At 61.0% G+C, this 19,220-nt stretch overlaps 1 protein-coding gene across 4 annotated transcripts in view; it reads right to left on the reverse strand.

The window, feature by feature from the left end:
• The window catches only part of CFP (complement factor properdin), a 31,438-nt gene extending 12,392 nt beyond the window's left edge, over window positions 1-19,046 (reverse strand). Inside the window, exons 1-9 of one of the 4 annotated variants that reach the window (XR_014186661.1) lie at window positions 18,925-19,045; window positions 14,459-14,618; window positions 13,109-13,272; window positions 10,380-10,565; window positions 9,242-9,415; window positions 7,496-7,699; window positions 6,298-6,409; window positions 4,272-4,423; window positions 2,908-2,979 (exon numbers count right to left, since the gene is read on the reverse strand). Coding sequence is in view for 3 of the 4 variants with exons in the window: in XM_082077545.1 (XP_081933671.1) it covers window positions 2,972-2,979; window positions 4,272-4,423; window positions 6,298-6,409; window positions 7,496-7,699; window positions 9,242-9,415; window positions 10,380-10,565; window positions 13,109-13,272; window positions 14,459-14,618; window positions 18,925-18,976 (1,212 nt within the window). In the remaining variant the exon portion in view is untranslated. Of the gene's footprint in view, window positions 1-2,853; window positions 2,980-4,271; window positions 4,424-6,297; window positions 6,410-7,495; window positions 7,700-9,241; window positions 9,416-10,379; window positions 10,566-13,108; window positions 13,273-14,458; window positions 14,619-18,924 lie in introns of those variants that run through there. The other 3 variants (XM_082077545.1, XM_082077547.1, XM_082077546.1) reach the window with 3 other exon arrangements.
• Between the last annotated feature and the right edge of the window lie 174 nt (window positions 19,047-19,220).

Here is a 19,220-nt window from a genome sequence, read left to right on the forward strand (position 1 = left end):
GGCAGGAGTGTGATGCACCGGCTGTCAGCTCGAGCAGACGAGGTAACGAAGATCGACAGCGAGGGGGGGCCAGGCTGCCTTTGGGCACTTGGGCAGCTCTCGGTCCAGTGCGGTCAACACCGTGAGCCAAGGGGGCAAGTTCACTGTGACGGAGCTGAGGGAGCCGCCAATGCCCCATTGACCCCAATGTCCCATTGACCCCAATGTCCCATTGACCCCAATGTCCCCATTGACCCCCCAATGTCCCATTAACCCCAATGTCCCCATTAACCCCAATGTTCCCATTGACCCCAATGTCCCATTGACCCCAATGTCCCCATTGTCCCCCCAATGTCCCATCGACCCCCCAATGTCCCATCGACCCCCCAATGTCCCATTGACCCCAATATCCCCAATGTCCCCATTGACCCCCCAATGTCCCATTAACCCCAATGTCCCCATTGACCCCAATGTCCCATTGACCCCAATGTCCCCATTGTCCCCCCAATGTCCCCATTGACCCCAATGTCCCCATTGTCCCCCCAATGTCCCCATTATCCCCAATGTCCCCATTATCCCCAATGTCCCATTGACCCCAATGTCCCATTGGCCCCAATGTCCCCATTGTCCCATTGACCCCAATGTCCCATTGACCCCAATGTCCCCATTGACCCCAATGTCCCCATTGACCCCAATATCCCCAATGTCCCATTGACCCCAATGTCCCATTGTCCCCATTGACCCCAATGTCCCATTGACCCCAATATCCCCATTGACCCCAATATCCCCATTGACCCCAATGTCCCCATTGACCCCCCAATGTCCCATTGACTCCCCAATGTCCCCATTGACCCCAATGTCCCCATTGTCCCCCCAATGTCCCATTGACCCCAATGTCCCATTGACCCCAATATCCCCAATGTCCCATTGACCCCAATGTCCCCATTATCCCCAATATCCCCATTATCCCCAATGTCCCATTGACCCCCCAATGTCCCCATTAACCCCAATGTCCCATTGACCCCAATGTCCCATTGACCCCAATGTCCCCATTGTCCCCCCAATGTCCCATCGACCCCCCAATGTCCCATTGACCCCAATATCCCCAATGTCCCCATTGACCCCCCAATGTCCCATTAACCCCAATGTCCCCATTATCCCCAATGTCCTATTGACCCCAATGTCCCCATTGACCCCCCAATGTCCCATTGAGCCCAATGTCCCCATTGACCCCCCAATGTCCCATTAACCCCAATGTCCCCATTGACCCCAATGTCCCATTGACCCCAATGTCCCCATTGTCCCCCCAATGTCCCCATTGACCCCAATGTCCCCATTGTCCCCCCAATGTCCCCATTATCCCCAATGTCCCCATTATCCCCAATGTCCCATTGACCCCAATGTCCCATTGGCCCCAATGTCCCCATTGTCCCATTGACCCCAATGTCCCATTGACCCCAATGTCCCCATTGACCCCAATGTCCCCATTGACCCCAATATCCCCAATGTCCCATTGACCCCAATGTCCCATTGTCCCCATTGACCCCAATGTCCCATTGACCCCAATGTCCCCATTGTCCCCATTGTCCCATTGACCCCAATGTCCCATTGACCCCAATATCCCCATTGACCCCATTATCCCCAATATCCCCATTGACCCCAATATCCCCATTGCTTCATCCACAGACCCCAGAGACCCCTCCTCAAATTCCCCAAGTGGCTGCGCAGGCGAACGGGTGGCGGTCTATGGAAATGGTTCTGAGACTCATTTTAATAAAAAGGGGGAAAGGTCATGGATACGTAGAGGCGTTCCTGGGTCATTATGGATATGTAACACCTCACTGTATTTAAACACACTAATTATTGTTAAAAGGTGGGGGGAGTGAATCCCAACATACAGTAATATACCATAACAGTATATTACATAACATATGATACCTCTGGGGAGGGACTCAGGCGTCCGGGCCCCATAGATTTGACCGAGGAGGGACCCAGGCGTCCGGGCCCCAGAGATTTGACCAAGGAGGGACCCAGGCGTCTGGGCCCCATAGATTTGACCAAGGAGGGACCCAGGCGTCCGGGCCCCATAGACTGAATTGGGGAGGGACCCAGGCGTCCGGGCCCCATAGAGTTGACCGAGAAAGGACCCAGGCGTCCGGGCCCCATAGACTGAATTGGGGAGGGACCCAGGCGTCCGGGCCCCATAGATTTGACCGAGGAGGGACCCAGGCATCCGGGGATTCCCCCCCCAAGGGACCCAGGCGTCCGGGACCCCCATCCAAAAGGGAACCCAGGCGTCCGAGACCCCCGATTAGGGGACCCAGGCGTCCGGGAGGTCCCCCTCTCCCCACAAGGGACCCAGGCGTCCGAGTTCCCCCCCACCCCGCCAAAAGGGGACCCAGGCGTCCAAGACCCCCCAACAAGGGACCCAGGCATCCGGGGATTCCCCTCTCCCCACTAAGGGGACCCAGGCGTCTGGGACCGCTTCCTCCCCCATTAGGGGACCCAGGCGTCCGGGGATCCCCCTTCTCCCCACAAGGGACCCAGGCGTCCGGGACCGCCCCCCCCCATTAGGGGACCCAGGCGTCCGAGACCCCCGATTAGGGGACCCAGGCGTCCGAGAGGTCCCCCTCCCCCCCACAAGGGACCCAGGCGTCCGAGAACCCCCCCGCAAGGGACCCAGGCGTCCGGGGATTCCCCTCTCCCCACTAAGGGGACCCAGGCGTCCGGGACCGCTCCCCCCCCGCTCCCATTAGGGGACCCAGGTGTCCGGGATTCCCCTCTACCCCCTCCAAGGGACCCAGGCATCCGGGACCGCCCCCATTAGGGGACCCAGGCGTCCGGGACCCCACCCCCAAAAAGGGACCCAGGCGTCCGGAGCCGCAGGAGTTGCCGGGTGTTTATTGGGGGGGGCGGGGAGGGGTCAAAAGGCTTTTGGGGCCAATTCAGGCGATTTTGGGCTCCGCGAGGGTCACGTGACGTCACCGGAAGCTCAGTCCTCTGTGGGAGGAGGGGACAGGATCAATAAGGGACCCAGGCGTGCGGGCTCCCCCCCACCACAAAGGGACCCAGGCGTCCGGGGAATCCCCCTCTCCCCACAAAGGGACCCAGGCGTCCGGGGAATCCCCTGGCCGCACAAGGGACCCAGGCGTCCGAGACACCCCCACCCAAAAAGGGACCCAGGCGTCTGGGGATTCCCCATCCTCCTCCCATAGACCCACCATTGACCCCATAGACCCCCATAGACCCCCCATTGACCACATAGACCCCACTGACCCCATAGACCCACCACTGACCCCATAGACCCACCATTGACCCCATAGACACCATAGATCCCCATTGACCCCCATTGACCTCCAAGGGACCCAGGCGTCCGAGACACCTTATTAAGGGACCCAGGTGGCTGGGACCGCCCCCACTCCAAGGGACCCAGGTGTCCGGGACCCATTGACCCCACAGACCCCCCGCTGGACCCATAGGCCCCCATAGATCCCCATTGACTCCACAGACCCATCATTGACTCCATAGACCTACACTGACCCCACAGACCCACCATTGACCCCATGGACCCACCATTGACCCCATGGACCCCACAGACCCACCATTGACCCCATAGACCCCATAGATCCCCATTGACCCCACAGACCCACCATTGACCCCATAGACCCCATAGACCCACCACTGACCCCATTGACCCCATAGACCCACCATTGACCCCATAGACCCCATAGACCCACCACTGACCCCATAGACCCCCATTGACCCCATAGACCCCATAGACCCATCATTGACCCCAGTGGCCCCATAGAGCCCCCATTGACCCCATAGACCCCCATTGACCCCATAGATGCCCCATTGACCCCATAGACCCCATTGACCCCATAGACCCCCCATTGACCCCATAGACCCACCTTTGACCCCATAGACCCACCTTTGACCCCCATTGACCCCATAGACCCACCATTGACCCCATAGACCCCCCCAGTGACCCCATAGACCCACCATTGATACCATAAACCCCCATAGACCCCCACTGACCTCCAAGGGACCCAGGTGTCCGGGACACCCCATTAGGGGACCCAGGCGTCTGGGACCGCCCCCCCTCCAAGGGACCCAGGAGTCCGGGACACCCCATTAGGGGACCCAGGCGTCTGGGACCGCCCCCCCTCCAAGGGACCCAGGTGTCCGGGACACCCCATTAGGGGACCCAGGCGTCTGGGACCGCCCCCCCCTCCAAGGGACCCAGCGGTCCGGGCCCCCCCCCAGGGAAGGGACCCAGGCGTCCTGCGCACCGTCGGCCGTGGGGCAGGGCAGCACGTTGAGACATGGCCGGGTCTCCTCCAGGCGCAGCCTCTGGCCATCCAGGGGGGGGCAGCGCGGGCGCGGGACCCCCCAGAATGACACGTTGACGGGGACCGAGGAGCTGACGGGGGTCACCGTGGGGCTGCGGGGGGAGCATTAACCCCATAGATCCCCATAGAGCCACCATTGACCCCATAGACACCATAGAACCACCATTGACCACATAGACTCATCATTAACCCCATAGACACCATAGACCCACCATTGACCCCATAGACCCCCATTGACCCCATAGACCCATCATTGACCCCATAGACGCCATAGACCCCCATTGACTCCATGGACCCCCATTGATCCACCATTGACCCCGTAGACCCATCATTAACCCCATAGACGCCATAGACCCACCATTGACCTCATAGACCCCCATTGACCTCACAGACACCCATTGATCCACCATTGACCCCGTAGACCCATCATTAACCCCATAGACACCATAGACCCACCATTGACCTCATAGACCCCCATTGACCTCACAGACACCCATTGATCCACCATTGACCCCTAGACCCACCATTGACCCCATTGACCCCCATAGACCCCCATTGATCCACCATTGACCCCGCAGACCGATCGTTAACCCCATAGACACCATAGACCCACCATTGACCCCATAGAGCCCATTGACCCCATAGAGCCCCATTGACCCCACAGACCCACCATTGACCCCATAGACCCACCATTAACCCCATAGACCCATCACTGACCCCATAGACCCACCATTAACCCCATTGACCCCCATAGACCCCCATTGATCCACCATTGACCCCGTAGACCCATCATTAACCCCATAGATGCCATAGACTCACCATTGACCTCATAGACCCCCATTGACCTCACAGACACCCATTGATTCACCATTGACCCCACAGACCCACCGTTGACCCCATTGACCCCCATAGACCCCCCATTGATCCACCATTGACCCCGTAGACCCATCATTGACCCCATAGACACCATAGACTCACCATTGACCCCATAGACCCACCATTGACCCCACAGACCCACCATTGACCCCATAGACACCATAGACCCACCATTGACCCCATAGACACCATTGACCCCATAGATCCCCATTGACCCCACAGACCCACCATTGACCCCATAGACCCACCATTGACCCCATAGACATCATAGACCCCCATTGACCCCATAGACTCCCATTGATCCCACAGACCCCCCCCAGAACGACACGTTGACGGGGACCGAGGAGCTGACGGGGGTCACCGTGGGGCTGCGGGAGGAGCATTAACCCCATAGATCCCCATAGAGCCACCATTGACCCCATAGACACCATAGACCCACCATTGACCACATAGACTCATCATTAACCCCATAGACACCATAGACTCACCATTGACCCCATAGACCCCCATTGACCCCATAAACCCATCATTGACCCCATAGACGCCATAGACCCCCATTGACTCCATGGACCCCCATTGATCCACCATTGACCCCGTAGACACCATTGACCCCATAGAGTCCCATAGACACCACAGACCCACCATTGACCCCATAGACACCATAGACCCACCATTGACCCCATAGACACCATTGACCCCATAGGGCCCCATTGACCCCACAGACCCACCATTGACCCCATAGACCCACCATTAACCCCATAGACCCATCACTGACCCCATAGACCCACCATTAACCCCATTGACCCCCATAGACCCCCATTGATCCACCATTGACCCCGTAGACCCATCATTGACCCCATAGACACCATAGACCCACCATTGACACCATAGACCCCCATTGACCCCCATTGATCCCATAGACGCCCATAGACCCCCATTGACCCCAGAGAGCCACCATTGACCCCATAGAGCCACCATTGACCCCATAGACTCCCCATTGACCCCATAGCTCCCCATTGACCTCACAGACCCCCCCATAGACCCCGTAGCCCCCCACTGACCCCGTAGCCCCCCATAGCCCTATACATACGGGTAGTTGGGGTGTATGGGCCGGCACTCTCTGACGCGGCTCCGTGTGGGGCTGGCCCCACATGGCGGGGTGCAGAGACCCCATGGGCTCCAGTCCGACCAGTTCCCCGACACTGGGGGCACAGGAGGCCTCACCTGTAGGGCCCTGGACCCCCTATAGGGCTGGGGGTGTGGGGTGCCTATGGTGGGGGGCATGGTGCCCTATGGGGCTGCTATGGGGTGCTATAGGGCTCTATAGGGCACTATGGGCAGCTGTTGGGTGTATGGGGTCAATGGGGATCTATGGGGTCGATGGGGGAACTATGGGGTCAATGGGGGTCTATGGGATCAATGGGGATGTATGGGGTCAATTAGAGATCTATAGGGTCAATAAGGGTCTATAGGGTCAATGGGGGGACTATGGGGTCAATGGGGATCTATGGGGTCAATGGGGGACTATGGGGTCAATGGGGATCTATGGGGTCAACAGGGGGTCTATGGGGTCAATGGGTGGACTATGGGATCAATGGGGATCTATGAGGTCAATGGGGGGTCTATGGGATCAATGGGGATGTATGGGGTCAATTAGAGATCTATAGGGTCAATAGGGGTCTATGGGGTCAATGGGGGACTATGGGGTCAATGGGGTCAATGGAGTCAATGGAGATGTATGGGGTCAATGGGGGGACTATGGGGTCAGTGGGGGGTCTGTGTGGTCAATGGGGATCTATAGGGTCAATGGGGATCTATTTGGTCAATGGGGGTCTATGGGGTCAATGGGGGGACTATGGGGTCAGTGGGGGGTCTATGGGGTCAATGGGGGTCTATGGGGTCAATGAGAGATCTATAGGGTCAATAAGGGTCGGTGGGGATCTATGGGGTCAATGGGGGGACTATGGGGTCAGTGGGGGGTCTATGGGGTCAATGGGGGTACTATAGGGTCAATGGGGGACTATGGGGTCAATGGGGGGTCTATGGGGTCAATGGGGGTCTATGGGGTCAATGGGGTGTCTATGGGGTCAATGGGGGTCTATGGGGTCAATGGGGGATCTATGGGGTCAGTGGGCATCTATGGGGTCAACGGGTGGTCAATAGGCATCTGTAGGGTCAACGAGCTCTCTATAGGGCAGCTCTGGGGCTCCATAGGGCAGCTCTGGAGTAGCTCCAGGAGTTCCATAGGGCTCTATGGGGCAGCTCCAGGGCGCTATGGGGCGACTCACTCAGACACTGATGCACGTCGTAACAGGCCCGGACCTGGAAGGCTCCGCCCGCCGGCGCCGTGGGGCAGACGGGGCCCCCCGGCGAGCGCCCCAAGCAGCTTCGCGAGCGACGTTGCTGCCCCACAAGTGGGCGGCAGCTCAGGGGCCCCCCCTGGGGGCGGGAACAGGGGGACCAGGGGGCCCACGCACCCCACTCAGGGATGGCTGTGGGGCGGAACAATGGGTCAGTGGGGGCTATGGGGTCAATGGGAGTCTATGGGGTCTATGGATCCCCCACTGAACCCATAAATCCACCATTGACCCCATTGACCCCATAGATCCCCATTGACCCCATAGACTCACCATTGACCCCACAGACCTACCAGTGACCCCAGTGACCCCATAGACCCCCATTGAGCCCATTGAACACCACTGACCCCATAGAGCCCCCATTGACCCCACAGACCCCCCATTGACCCCATAGACTCCCACTGACCCCATAGAACCCCCATTGACCCCATAGAACCCCATTGACCCCACAGACCCACCATTGACCCCATAGACCCCCCATTGACCCCATAGACCCCCACTGACCCCATAGATCCCCCACTGACCCCATAGACCCCCATTGACCCCATAGACACCACACTGACCCCACAAGACCCCCCATTGACCCCATAGACTCCCACTGAGCCCATAGAACCCTCGTTGACCCCATAGAACCCCATTGACCCCACAGACCCACCATTGACCCCATAGACCCCCCATTGACCCCATAGACCCCCACTGACCCCATAGACCCCCACTGACCCCATAGACCCCATTGACCCCATAGACCCCCCATTGACCCCATAGACCCCCACTGACCCCATAGAACCCCCATTGACCCCATAGAACCCCATTGACCCCACAGACCCACCATTGACCCCATAGACCCCCATTGACCCCATAGATCCCCCACTGACCCCATAGACCCCCATTGACCCCATAGAACCCCATTGACCCCACAGACCCACCATTGACCCCATAGACCCCCCATTGACCCCATAGACCCCCACTGACCCCATAGAACCCCCATAGACCCCATAGACCCCCCATTGACCCCATAGATCTCCATTGACCCTATAGAACCCCCAGTGACCCCATAGAACCCCCATTGACCCCATAGACTCACCATTGACCACATAGCCCCCCCATTGACCCCATAGACACCCCACTGACCCCATAGACCCCCACTGACCCCATAGGACCCCCATTGACCCCATAGACTCCCCATTGACCCCATAGACCCCCACTGACCCCATAGAACCCCCATTGACCCCCATAGACCCCCCCATTGACCCCATAGACCTCCCATAGAGCCCACAGATCCCTATTGACGCTATAGACCCCTATTGACCCCATAGACCCACCATTGACCCCATTGACCGCATAGACCCCACAGACCCCCCAGTGACCCCCCATAGACCCCATAGATGCCCATTGACCCCATAGACCCCCTATTGACCCCATAGATCCCCATTGACCCCACAGACCCCCTATTGACCCCATAGACCCCCCATTGACCCCCATAGACACCCCATTGACCCCATAGACCCCCCATTGACCCCATAGATCCCCAGTGACCCCCAAAGACCCCCCACTGACCCCATAGACCCCCATTGACACCCATAGACACCCCATTGACCCCATAGACCCCCCATTGACCCCCATTGATCCCATTGACCCCATAGACCCCAAACCCAACCCTCAAGCCCCGCCCCTCACTTGGACACGCCCCCAGGGGTCCACACGTCGACTTCCGGGTGTCGTTGCCGGGGCAACGGCGGCCGCCGTATCTCGGGGGCGGGGCGTCGCAGGCGCGCCGGAACGTGGCCACGCCCAGCCCGCACGTCACCGCGCACGGCACCGCCTCTGACCACGCCCCCCAGGCGCCGTCCTCTGCGGGTGGGCGGGGTCAGCGCGGGACACGCCCTCCAGGATGCCTGGGTCCCCTTCCCGCACTCCTGGGTTCCTCCCCGAACTATTGGGACTCTCCCCGAACTCCTGGGTCCCTCCCGAACTCCTGGGTCCCCCCGAACTCCTGGGTCCCTCCCGAACTCCTGGGTCCCTCCCCGAACTATTGGGTCCCCCCCACCCTGTGTCCTCCCCACAGACCCACCATTGACCCCATAGACACCCCATTGACCCCATAGAACCCCCATTGACCCCATAGACCCCCATTGACCCCATAGACCCCCCATTGACCCCATAGAACCCCCATTGACCCCGTAGACACCCCATTGACCCCCATAGACCCCCATTGACCCCGTAGACACCCCATTGACCCCCATAGACCCCCATTGACCCCATAGAACCCCCATTGATCCCATAGACACCCCATTGACCCCGTAGACACCCCATTGACCCCCATAGACCCCCATTGACCCCATAGACACCCCATTGACCCCCATAGACCCCCATTGACCCCATAGAACCCCCATTGATCCCATAGACCCCCATTGACCCCATAGACTCCCCATTGACCCCATAGACCCCCATTGACCCCAGAGATCCCCCATTGATCCCATAGACCCCCATTGACCCCATAGACCCCCCATTGACCCCATAGACACCCCATTGACCCCGTAGACCCCCCATTGACCCCATAGACACCCCATTGACCCCATAGAACCCCCATTGACCCCATAGACCCCCATTGACCCCATAGAACCCCCATTGATCCCATAGACCCCTATTGACCCCATAGACCCCCCATAGACCTCCCAGTCCTCCCGAACTCCTGGGTCCCCCCGAACTCCTGGGTCCCTCCCGAACTCCTGGGTCCCCCCGAACTCCTGGGTCCCTCCCGAACTCCTGGGTCCCCCCGAACTCCTGGGTCCCTCCCGAACTCCTGGGTCCTCACGGGGACAGGGCGGCAGCTCCGCGCACGTTTCGCTCTGGGTCGCGTTCCCTTCGCACTCGGGTCCCGACGGCTCCGCTTCCGGCCAATCACAGCGCCGGCTTCGGCTCCGCCCCGGCCTTGGCCCCGCCCCCTGGCACGTGGCCGCACACGGCCCCCAGGGGCCCCACGTGCTCCAAACCCCGCCCACTGGAGAAAAAAGGGGAGGGGATGAGATTGGCCCCACCTCCCCATCCTCCTTCACGCCTCCCCCTGAGTTTGGCCCCGATCTCCTGGGTCCCTCCCGAACTCCTGGGTCCCTCCCCGAACTCCTGGGTCCCTCCCAAACTCCTGGGTCCTCCCGAACTCCTGGGTCCCTCCCGAACTCCTGGGTCCCCCCCGAACTCCTGGGTCCCTCCCGAACTCCTGGGTCCCTCCTGAACTCCTGGGTTCCCCCTGAACTGACTCCCTCTTGTCCCCATGTCCCCATGTCCCCATGTCCCCCTGTCCCCATATCCCCATATCCCCATGTCCCCATGTCCCCATATCCCCCTGTCCCCCTGTCCCCCTGTCCCCATGTCCCCCTGTCCCCGTGTCCCCCTGTCCCCATGTCCCCATATCCCCATGTCCCCATGTCCCCATGTCCCCATGTCCCCCTGTCCCCATGTCCCCCTGTCCCCATATCCCCATGTCCCCCTGTCCCCATGTCCCCATGTCCCCCTGTCCCTATGTCCCCCTGTCCCCATATCCCCATGTCCCCCTGTCCCCATGTCCCCCTGTCCCCCTGTCCCCCTGTCCCCCTGTCCCCATGTCCCCATGTCCCCCTGTCCCCATATCCCCATGTCCCCCTGTCCCCCTGTCCCCATGTCCCCCTGTCCCCGTGTCCCCCTGTCCCCATGTCCCCATATCCCCATGTCCCCCTGTCCCCGTGTCCCCGTGTCCCCTTGTCCCCCTGTCCCCATGTCCCCCTGTCCCCCTGTCCCCATATCCCCATGTCCCCCTGTCCCCATGTCCCCCTGTCCCCCTGTCCCCCTGTCCCCCTGTCCCCATATCCCCCTGTCCCCATGTCCCCCTGTCCCCCTGTCCCCATATCCCCATGTCCCCCTGTCCCCATGTCCCCATGTCCCCCTGTCCCCCTGTCCCCATGTCCCCCTGTCCCCATATCCCCATGTCCCCCTGTCCCCATGTCCCCATATCCCCCTGTCCCCATGTCCCCCTGTCCCCCTGTCCCCATGTCCCCATGTCCCCCTGTCCCCGTGTCCCCCTGTCCCCATGTCCCCATATCCCCATGTCCCCCTGTCCCCCTGTCCCCGTGTCCCCTTGTCCCCCTGTCCCCATGTCCCCCTGTCCCCCTGTCCCCATATCCCCATGTCCCCCTGTCCCCATGTCCCCCTGTCCCCATATCCCCATGTCCCCCTGTCCCCCTGTCCCCATATCCCCCTGTCCCCATATCCCCATGTCCCCCTGTCCCCATGTCCCCCTGTCCCCATATCCCCATGTCCCCCTGTCCCCATGTCCCCCTGTCCCCCTGTCCCCATATCCCCCTGTCCCCATATCCCCCTGTCCCCCTGTCCCCATGTCCCCCTGTCCCCATATCCCCATGTCCCCCTGTCCCCCTGTCCCCATGTCCCCCTGTCCCCATATCCCCATGTCCCCCTGTCCCCCTGTCCCCATGTCCCCCTGTCCCCATGTCCCCCTGTCCCCATATCCCCATGTCCCCCTGTCCCCCTGTCCCCATATCCCCCTGTCCCCATATCCCCCTGTCCCCCTGTCCCCATGTCCCCCTGTCCCCATATCCCCATGTCCCCCTGTCCCCCTGTCCCCATGTCCCCCTGTCCCCATATCCCCATGTCCCCCTGTCCCCCTGTCCCCATATCCCCCTGTCCCCGTGTCCCCATATCCCCCTGTCCCCCTGTCCCCCTGTCCCCATGTCCCCATGTCCCCCTGTCCCCGTGTCCCCCTGTCCCCATGTCCCCATATCCCCATGTCCCCCTGTCCCCCTGTCCCCGTGTCCCCTTGTCCCCCTGTCCCCATGTCCCCCTGTCCCCCTGTCCCCATATCCCCATGTCCCCCTGTCCCCATGTCCCCCTGTCCCCATATCCCCATGTCCCCCTGTCCCCCTGTCCCCATATCCCCCTGTCCCCATATCCCCATGTCCCCCTGTCCCCATGTCCCCCTGTCCCCATATCCCCATGTCCCCCTGTCCCCATGTCCCCCTGTCCCCCTGTCCCCATATCCCCCTGTCCCCATATCCCCCTGTCCCCCTGTCCCCATGTCCCCCTGTCCCCATATCCCCATGTCCCCCTGTCCCCCTGTCCCCATGTCCCCCTGTCCCCATATCCCCATGTCCCCCTGTCCCCCTGTCCCCATGTCCCCCTGTCCCCATGTCCCCCTGTCCCCATATCCCCATGTCCCCCTGTCCCCCTGTCCCCATATCCCCCTGTCCCCATATCCCCCTGTCCCCCTGTCCCCATGTCCCCCTGTCCCCATATCCCCATGTCCCCCTGTCCCCCTGTCCCCATGTCCCCCTGTCCCCATATCCCCATGTCCCCCTGTCCCCCTGTCCCCATATCCCCCTGTCCCCGTGTCCCCATATCCCCCTGTCCCCCTGTCCCCCTGTCCCCATGTCCCCATGTCCCCCTGTCCCCGTGTCCCCCTGTCCCCATGTCCCCATATCCCCATGTCCCCCTGTCCCCCTGTCCCCGTGTCCCCATGTCCCCCTGTCCCCCTGTCCCCATGTCCCCCTGTCCCACCTGCACAAGGGCTCAGTTCACACGCTCTCAGCTGCCACTCCCGGGTGTCCCCGTTGTCCCCATTGTCCCCCCGGGGGCTCCGCCTCCGGCCCCGTCTCTGGGTCCCCTCCCCACAGGTGACGGAGCAGCCACCCCACGGTCCCCAAGGTCCCCACGTGTCCTGCCTGGGACAGGGACAGTGGGGTCACCTGGGGTCACCTGAGGTCACCCGGGGTCACTTGGGGTCACCTGGGGACACTGGTGGCACATGGGGTCACCCACGTCATCTGGGGTCACCTGAGGTCACCCGGGGTCACCCAGGGTCACATGGGGACACTGGTGTCACCTGGGGTCACCCACGTCATCTGGGGTCACCTAAGGTCACCAGGGGTCACTTGGGGTCACATGGGGACACTGGTGGCACTTGGGGTCACCTGGGGTCACCCACGTCATCTGGGGTCACCTGAGGTCACCCGGGGTCACTTGGGGTCACCCAGGGTCACATGGGGACACTGGTGGCACTTGGGGTCACCTGGGGTCACCCACATCATCCGGGGTCACCTGAGGTCACCCGGGGTCACTTGGGGTCACATGAGGACACTGGTGTCACATGAGGTCACCTGGGGTCACCCACATCATCCGGGGTCACCTGAGGTCACCCGGGGTCACTTGGGGTCACTCAGGGACACTGGGGTTCCCAGGGTCAAATGAGGTCACATGGGGTCACCTGGGGCCACCTGATGTCACCCTGGGTCACATGAGGTCACCCGGGGTCACTTGGGGTCACCCAGGGTTACATGGGGTCACATGGGGACACTGGTGACACTTGGGGGGGTCATCCAGGGACACTGGGGTCACCTGAGGTCACCAGGGGGTCACATGGGATTACCTCTGTGGGAGTGGGTGTGGCGGGGGGGGCGTGGCTTTCCGGGGAGGGGCGTGGCTTTCCCGAGAGGGGGTGTGGCTTTCTGGGATGGGGCGTGGCTTTCTAGGGAGGGGGCGTGGCTTCTGGGGAAGGGGGCGTGGCTCCCGGCGAAGGGGCGTGGCTTCTAGGGTGGGATAATGGGGGGGTGGCTTCAGGGGAAGGGGGCGTGGCTTTTCCCGGAGGAGGCGTGGCTTCCAGTGGAAGGGGCGTGGCTTCTGAGGTGGGATAATAGCGGGGGGGCGTGGCTTCAGGGGAAGGGGGCGTGGGATCCAGGGAGGGGGGCGTGGCTTCTGTGGAGAGGGGCGTGGCTTCCAGGGGGAGGGGCGTGGCTTCTGGGGTGGGATAGTGGTGGGAGGCGTGGCTTTAGGGGGTGGCTTCCAGGAGGGGGCGTGTCTTTCGGGGAGGGGGGAGGGGCGTGGCTTCCGGGAGGGGGGGCGTGGTCTGACCGGCAGGGGACGCAGAGGCCGAGTGGGCGGAGCCTGTATCCGTAGGCGGGGTTGAGGCAGCAATGGGCCAATGGGACGCGTTCGTCTCCCAGGGATTCGGCGCAGGCTCCGCCCCCTCCGGGCTCGGCCAATGGGGTGAAGCACCAGACGGGCGGGGAGGCTGAAAGGGGGTGGGGGCAAAACGAGGGGGCGGGGTCAGGGGGTGGAGCCGACACAGTGAGCCCAGTCCATCCCAGTGCTCCCAGTTCAGCCCAGTTCAGTCCATCCCAGTGCTCCCAGTTCATCCCAGTGCTCCCAGTTCAGCCCAGTTCACCCCAGTTCAGTCCATCCCAGTGCTCCCAGTCCATCCCAGTGCTCCCAGTCCATCCCAGTTCATCCCAGTCCATCCCAGTTCACCCCAGTTCAGTCCATCCCAGTGCTCCCAGTTCATCCCAGTTCAGTCCATCCCAGTGCTCCCAGTTCATCCCAGTGCTCCCAGTTCACCCCAGTCCATCCCAGTGCTCCCAGTTCATCCCAGTTCATCCCAGTTCAGTCCATCCCAGTGCTCCCAGTTCACCCTAGTGCTCCCAGTTCACCCCAGTTCAGTCCATCCCAGTGCTCCCAGTTCACCCCAGTCCATCCCAGTGCTCCCAGTTCATCCCAGTCCATCCCAGTGCTCCCAGTCCATCCCAGTTCATCCCAGTTCAGTCCATCCCAGTGCTCCCAGTTCATCCCAGTGCTCCCAGTTCACCCCAGTCCATCCCAGTGCTCCCAGTTCATCCCAGTTCATCCCAGTTCAGTCCATCCCAGTGCTCCCAGTTCACCCCAGTCCATCCCAGTGCTCCCAGTGCTCCCAGTTCACCCCAGTTCAGTCCATCCCAATGCTCCCAGTTCATCCCAGTGCTCCCAGTCTCTCCCAGTTCATCCCAGTGCTCCCAGTTCACCCCAGTTCAGTCCATCCCAGTGCTCCCAGTTCATCCCAGTGCTCCCAGTCCATCCCAGTTCATCCCAGTTCAGTCCATCCCAGTGCTCCCAGTTCATCCCAGTGCTCCCAGTTCACCCCAGTCCATCCCAGTGCTCCCAGTTCATCCCAGTTCATCCCAGTGCTCCCAGTCCATCCCAGTGCTCCCAGTACATCCCAGTTCATCCCAGTGCTCCCAGTCCATCCCAGTGCTCCCAGTTCATCCCAGTTCATCCCAGTTCAGTCCATCCCAGTGCTCCCAGTTCACCCTAGTGCTCCCAGTTCACCCCAGTTCAGTCCATCCCAGTGCTCCCAGTTCACCCCACTCCATCCCAGTGCTCCCAGTTCATCCCAGTCCATCCCAGTGCTCCCAGTCCATCCCAGTGCTCCCAGTCCATCCCAGTTCATCCCAGTTCAGTCCATCCCAGTGCTCCCAGTTCATCCCAGTGCTCCCAGTTCACCCCAGTCCATCCCAGTGCTCCCAGTTCACCCCAGTTCAGTCCATCCCAATGCTCCCAGTTCATCCCAGTGCTCCCAGTCTCTCCCAGTTCATCCCAGTGCTCCCAGTTCACCCCAGTTCAGTCCATCCCAGTGCTCCCAGTTCACCCCAGTCCATTCCAGTGCTCCCAGTTCATCCCAGTTCAGTCCATCCCAGTGCTCCCAGTCCATCCCAGTGCTCCCAGTTCATCCCAGTTCATCCCAGTTCAGTCCATCCCAGTGCTCCCAGTTCATCCCAGTGCTCCCAGTCCATCCCAGTTCATCCCAGTTCAGTCCATCCCAGTGCTCCCAGTCTCTCCCAGTTCATCCCAGTCCATCCCAGTGCTCCCAGTTCATCCCAGTTCATCCCAGTTCAGTCCATCCCAGTGCTCCCAGTTCACCCCAGTTCAGTCCATCCCAGTGCTCCCAGTTCATCCCAGTGCTCCCAGTTCACCCCAGTTCATCCCAGTTCAGTCCATCCCAGTGCTCCCAGTTCATCCCAGTTCATCCCAGTGCTCCCAGTTCATCCCAGTGCTCCCAGTTCACCCCAGTTCATCCCAGTTCAGTCCATCCCAGTGCTCCCAGTTCATCCCAGTGCTCCCAGTCTCTCCCAGTTCATCCCAGTGCTCCCAGTTCAGCCCAGTCCATCCCAGTGCTCCCAGTTCAGCCCAGTCCATCCCAGTGCTCCCAGTCCATCCCAGTGCTCCCAGTCCATCCCAGTGCTCCTAGTCCATCCCAGTGCTCCCAGTCTCTCCCAGTTCATCCCAGTGCTCCCAGTTCATCCCAGTCCATCCCAGTGCTCCCAGTTCATCCCAGTTCATCCCAGTTCAGTCCATCCCAGTGCTCCCAGTTCATCCCAGTGCTCCCAGTTCACCCCAGTCCATCCCAGTGCTCCCAGTTCACCCCAGTTCAGTCCATCCCAGTGCTCCCAGTTCATCCCAGTTCAGTCCATCCCAGTGCTCCCAGTCCATCCCAGTGCTCCCAGTCCATCCCAGTGCTCCCAGTTCATCCCAGTGCTCCCAGTTCACCCCAGTTCAGTCCATCCCAGTGCTCCCAGTTCATCCCAGTTCATCCCAGTTCAGTCCATCCCAGTGCTCCCAGTTCATCCCAGTGCTCCCAGTTCACCCCAGTCCATCCCAGTGCTCCCAGTTCATCCCAGTTCAGTCCATCCCAGTGCTCCCAGTTCACCCCAGTTCAGTCCATCCCAGTGCTCCCAGTTCACCCCACTCCATCCCAGTGCTCCCAGTTCATCCCAGTCCATCCCAGTGCTCCCAGTCCATCCCAGTTCATCCCAGTTCAGTCCATCCCAGTGCTCCCAGTTCATCCCAGTGCTCCCAGTTCACCCCAGTCCATCCCAGTGCTCCCAGTTCACCCCAGTCCATCCCAGTGCTCCCAGTGCTCCCAGTTCACCCCAGTTCAGTCCATCCCAATGCTCCCAGTTCATCCCAGTGCTCCCAGTCTCTCCCAGTTCATCCCAGTGCTCCCAGTTCACCCCAGTTCAGTCCATCCCAGTGCTCCCAGTTCACCCCAGTCCATTCCAGTGCTCCCAGTTCATCCCAGTTCAGTCCATCCCAGTGCTCCCAGTCCATCCCAGTGCTCCCAGTTCATCCCAGTTCATCCCAGTTCAGTCCATCCCAGTGCTCCCAGTTCATCCCAGTGCTCCCAGTCTCTCCCAGTTCATCCCAGTGCTCCCAGTTCACCCCAGTTCAGTCCATCCCAGTGCTCCCAGTTCACCCCAGTCCATTCCAGTGCTCCCAGTTCATCCCAGTTCAGTCCATCCCAGTGCTCCCAGTCCATCCCAGTGCTCCCAGTTCATCCCAGTTCATCCCAGTTCAGTCCATCCCAGTGCTCCCAGTTCATCCCAGTGCTCCCAGTCCATCCCAGTTCATCCCAGTTCAGTCCATCCCAGTGCTCCCAGTCCATCCCAGTGCTCCCAGTCTCTCCCAGTTCATCCCAGTCCATCCCAGTGCTCCCAGTCCATCCCAGTTCATCCCAGTTCAGTCCATCCCAGTGCTCCCAGTCCATCCCAGTGCTCCCAGTCTCTCCCAGTTCATCCCAGTCCATCCCAGTGCTCCCAGTTCATCCCAGTTCATCCCAGTTCAGTCCATCCCAGTGCTCCCAGTTCACCCCAGTTCAGTCCATCCCAGTGCTCCCAGTTCATCCCAGTGCTCCCAGTTCACCCCAGTTCATCCCAGTTCAGTCCATCCCAGTGCTCCCAGTTCATCCCAGTTCATCCCAGTGCTCCCAGTTCATCCCAGTTCATCCCAGTTCAGTCCATCCCAGTGCTCCCAGTTCATCCCAGTGCTCCCAGTCTCTCCCAGTTCATCCCAGTGCTCCCAGTTCAGCCCAGTCCATCCCAGTGCTCCCAGTTCATCCCAGTGCTCCCAGTCCATCCCAGTGCTCCTAGTCCATCCCAGTGCTCCCAGTCTCTCCCAGTTCATCCCAGTGCTCCCAGTTCATCCCAGTCCATCCCAGTGCTCCCAGTTCATCCCAGTTCATCCCAGTTCAGTCCATCCCAGTGCTCCCAGTTCATCCCAGTGCTCCCAGTTCACCCCAGTCCATCCCAGTGCTCCCAGTTCATCCCAGTTCAGTCCATCCCAGTGCTCCCAGTCCATCCCAGTGCTCCCAGTTCATCCCAGTGCTCCCAGTCTCTCCCAGTTCATCCCAGTGCTCCCAGTTCACCCCAGTTCAGTCCATCCCAGTGCTCCCAGTTCATCCCAGTTCATCCCAGTTCAGTCCATCCCAGTGCTCCCAGTTCACCCCAGTGCTCCCAGTTCATCCCAGTTCACCCCAGTTCAGTCCATCCCAGTGCTCCCAGTTCATCCCAGTTCATCCCAGTTCAGTCCATCCCAGTGCTCCCAGTCTCTCCCAGTGAATCCCAGTGCTCCCAGTTCCCTCCCAGTCCCCCCCAGTCCCCCCTCAGTTCAATCCCAGTCCCTCCCAGTCCCTCCCAGTTCAATCCCAGTCCCCCCCAGTTCCCCCCCCAGTCCCCCCCAGTTCAATCCCAGTCCCCCCAGTCCCCCCCAGCCCCCCCCAGTGCTCCCAGTACCGTGGGCCCCGCTCAGCACCCCCAGCAGCACCAGCAGCCCCGCGGGCTCCATCCCCTCCCCCACCCCCGGACGCCTGGGTCCCTCGGGGATAAGGGGAAGTTGGGGGGGAAACCCCACCCACAGGAAAAGGGGACCCAGGAGTTCGGGTGGCTCCTCCCCCTAAAAAAAAGGAACCCAGGAGTTCGGGGGGGGGGGGGGGGAAGCTTCTCACCCCACCCCCCCACCCCCCCGCCACCGCAAAAATGGACCCAGGCATTCGGGAGGCACCCAGGAGTGCCCCGAGGGACCCAGGAGT

The sequence above is a fragment of the Streptopelia decaocto genome (assembly GCF_964273445.1).
Source record: "Streptopelia decaocto genome assembly, contig: HAP1_SCAFFOLD_257, whole genome shotgun sequence".
In the NCBI taxonomy this organism is placed as follows: Eukaryota; Metazoa; Chordata; class Aves; order Columbiformes; family Columbidae; genus Streptopelia; species Streptopelia decaocto.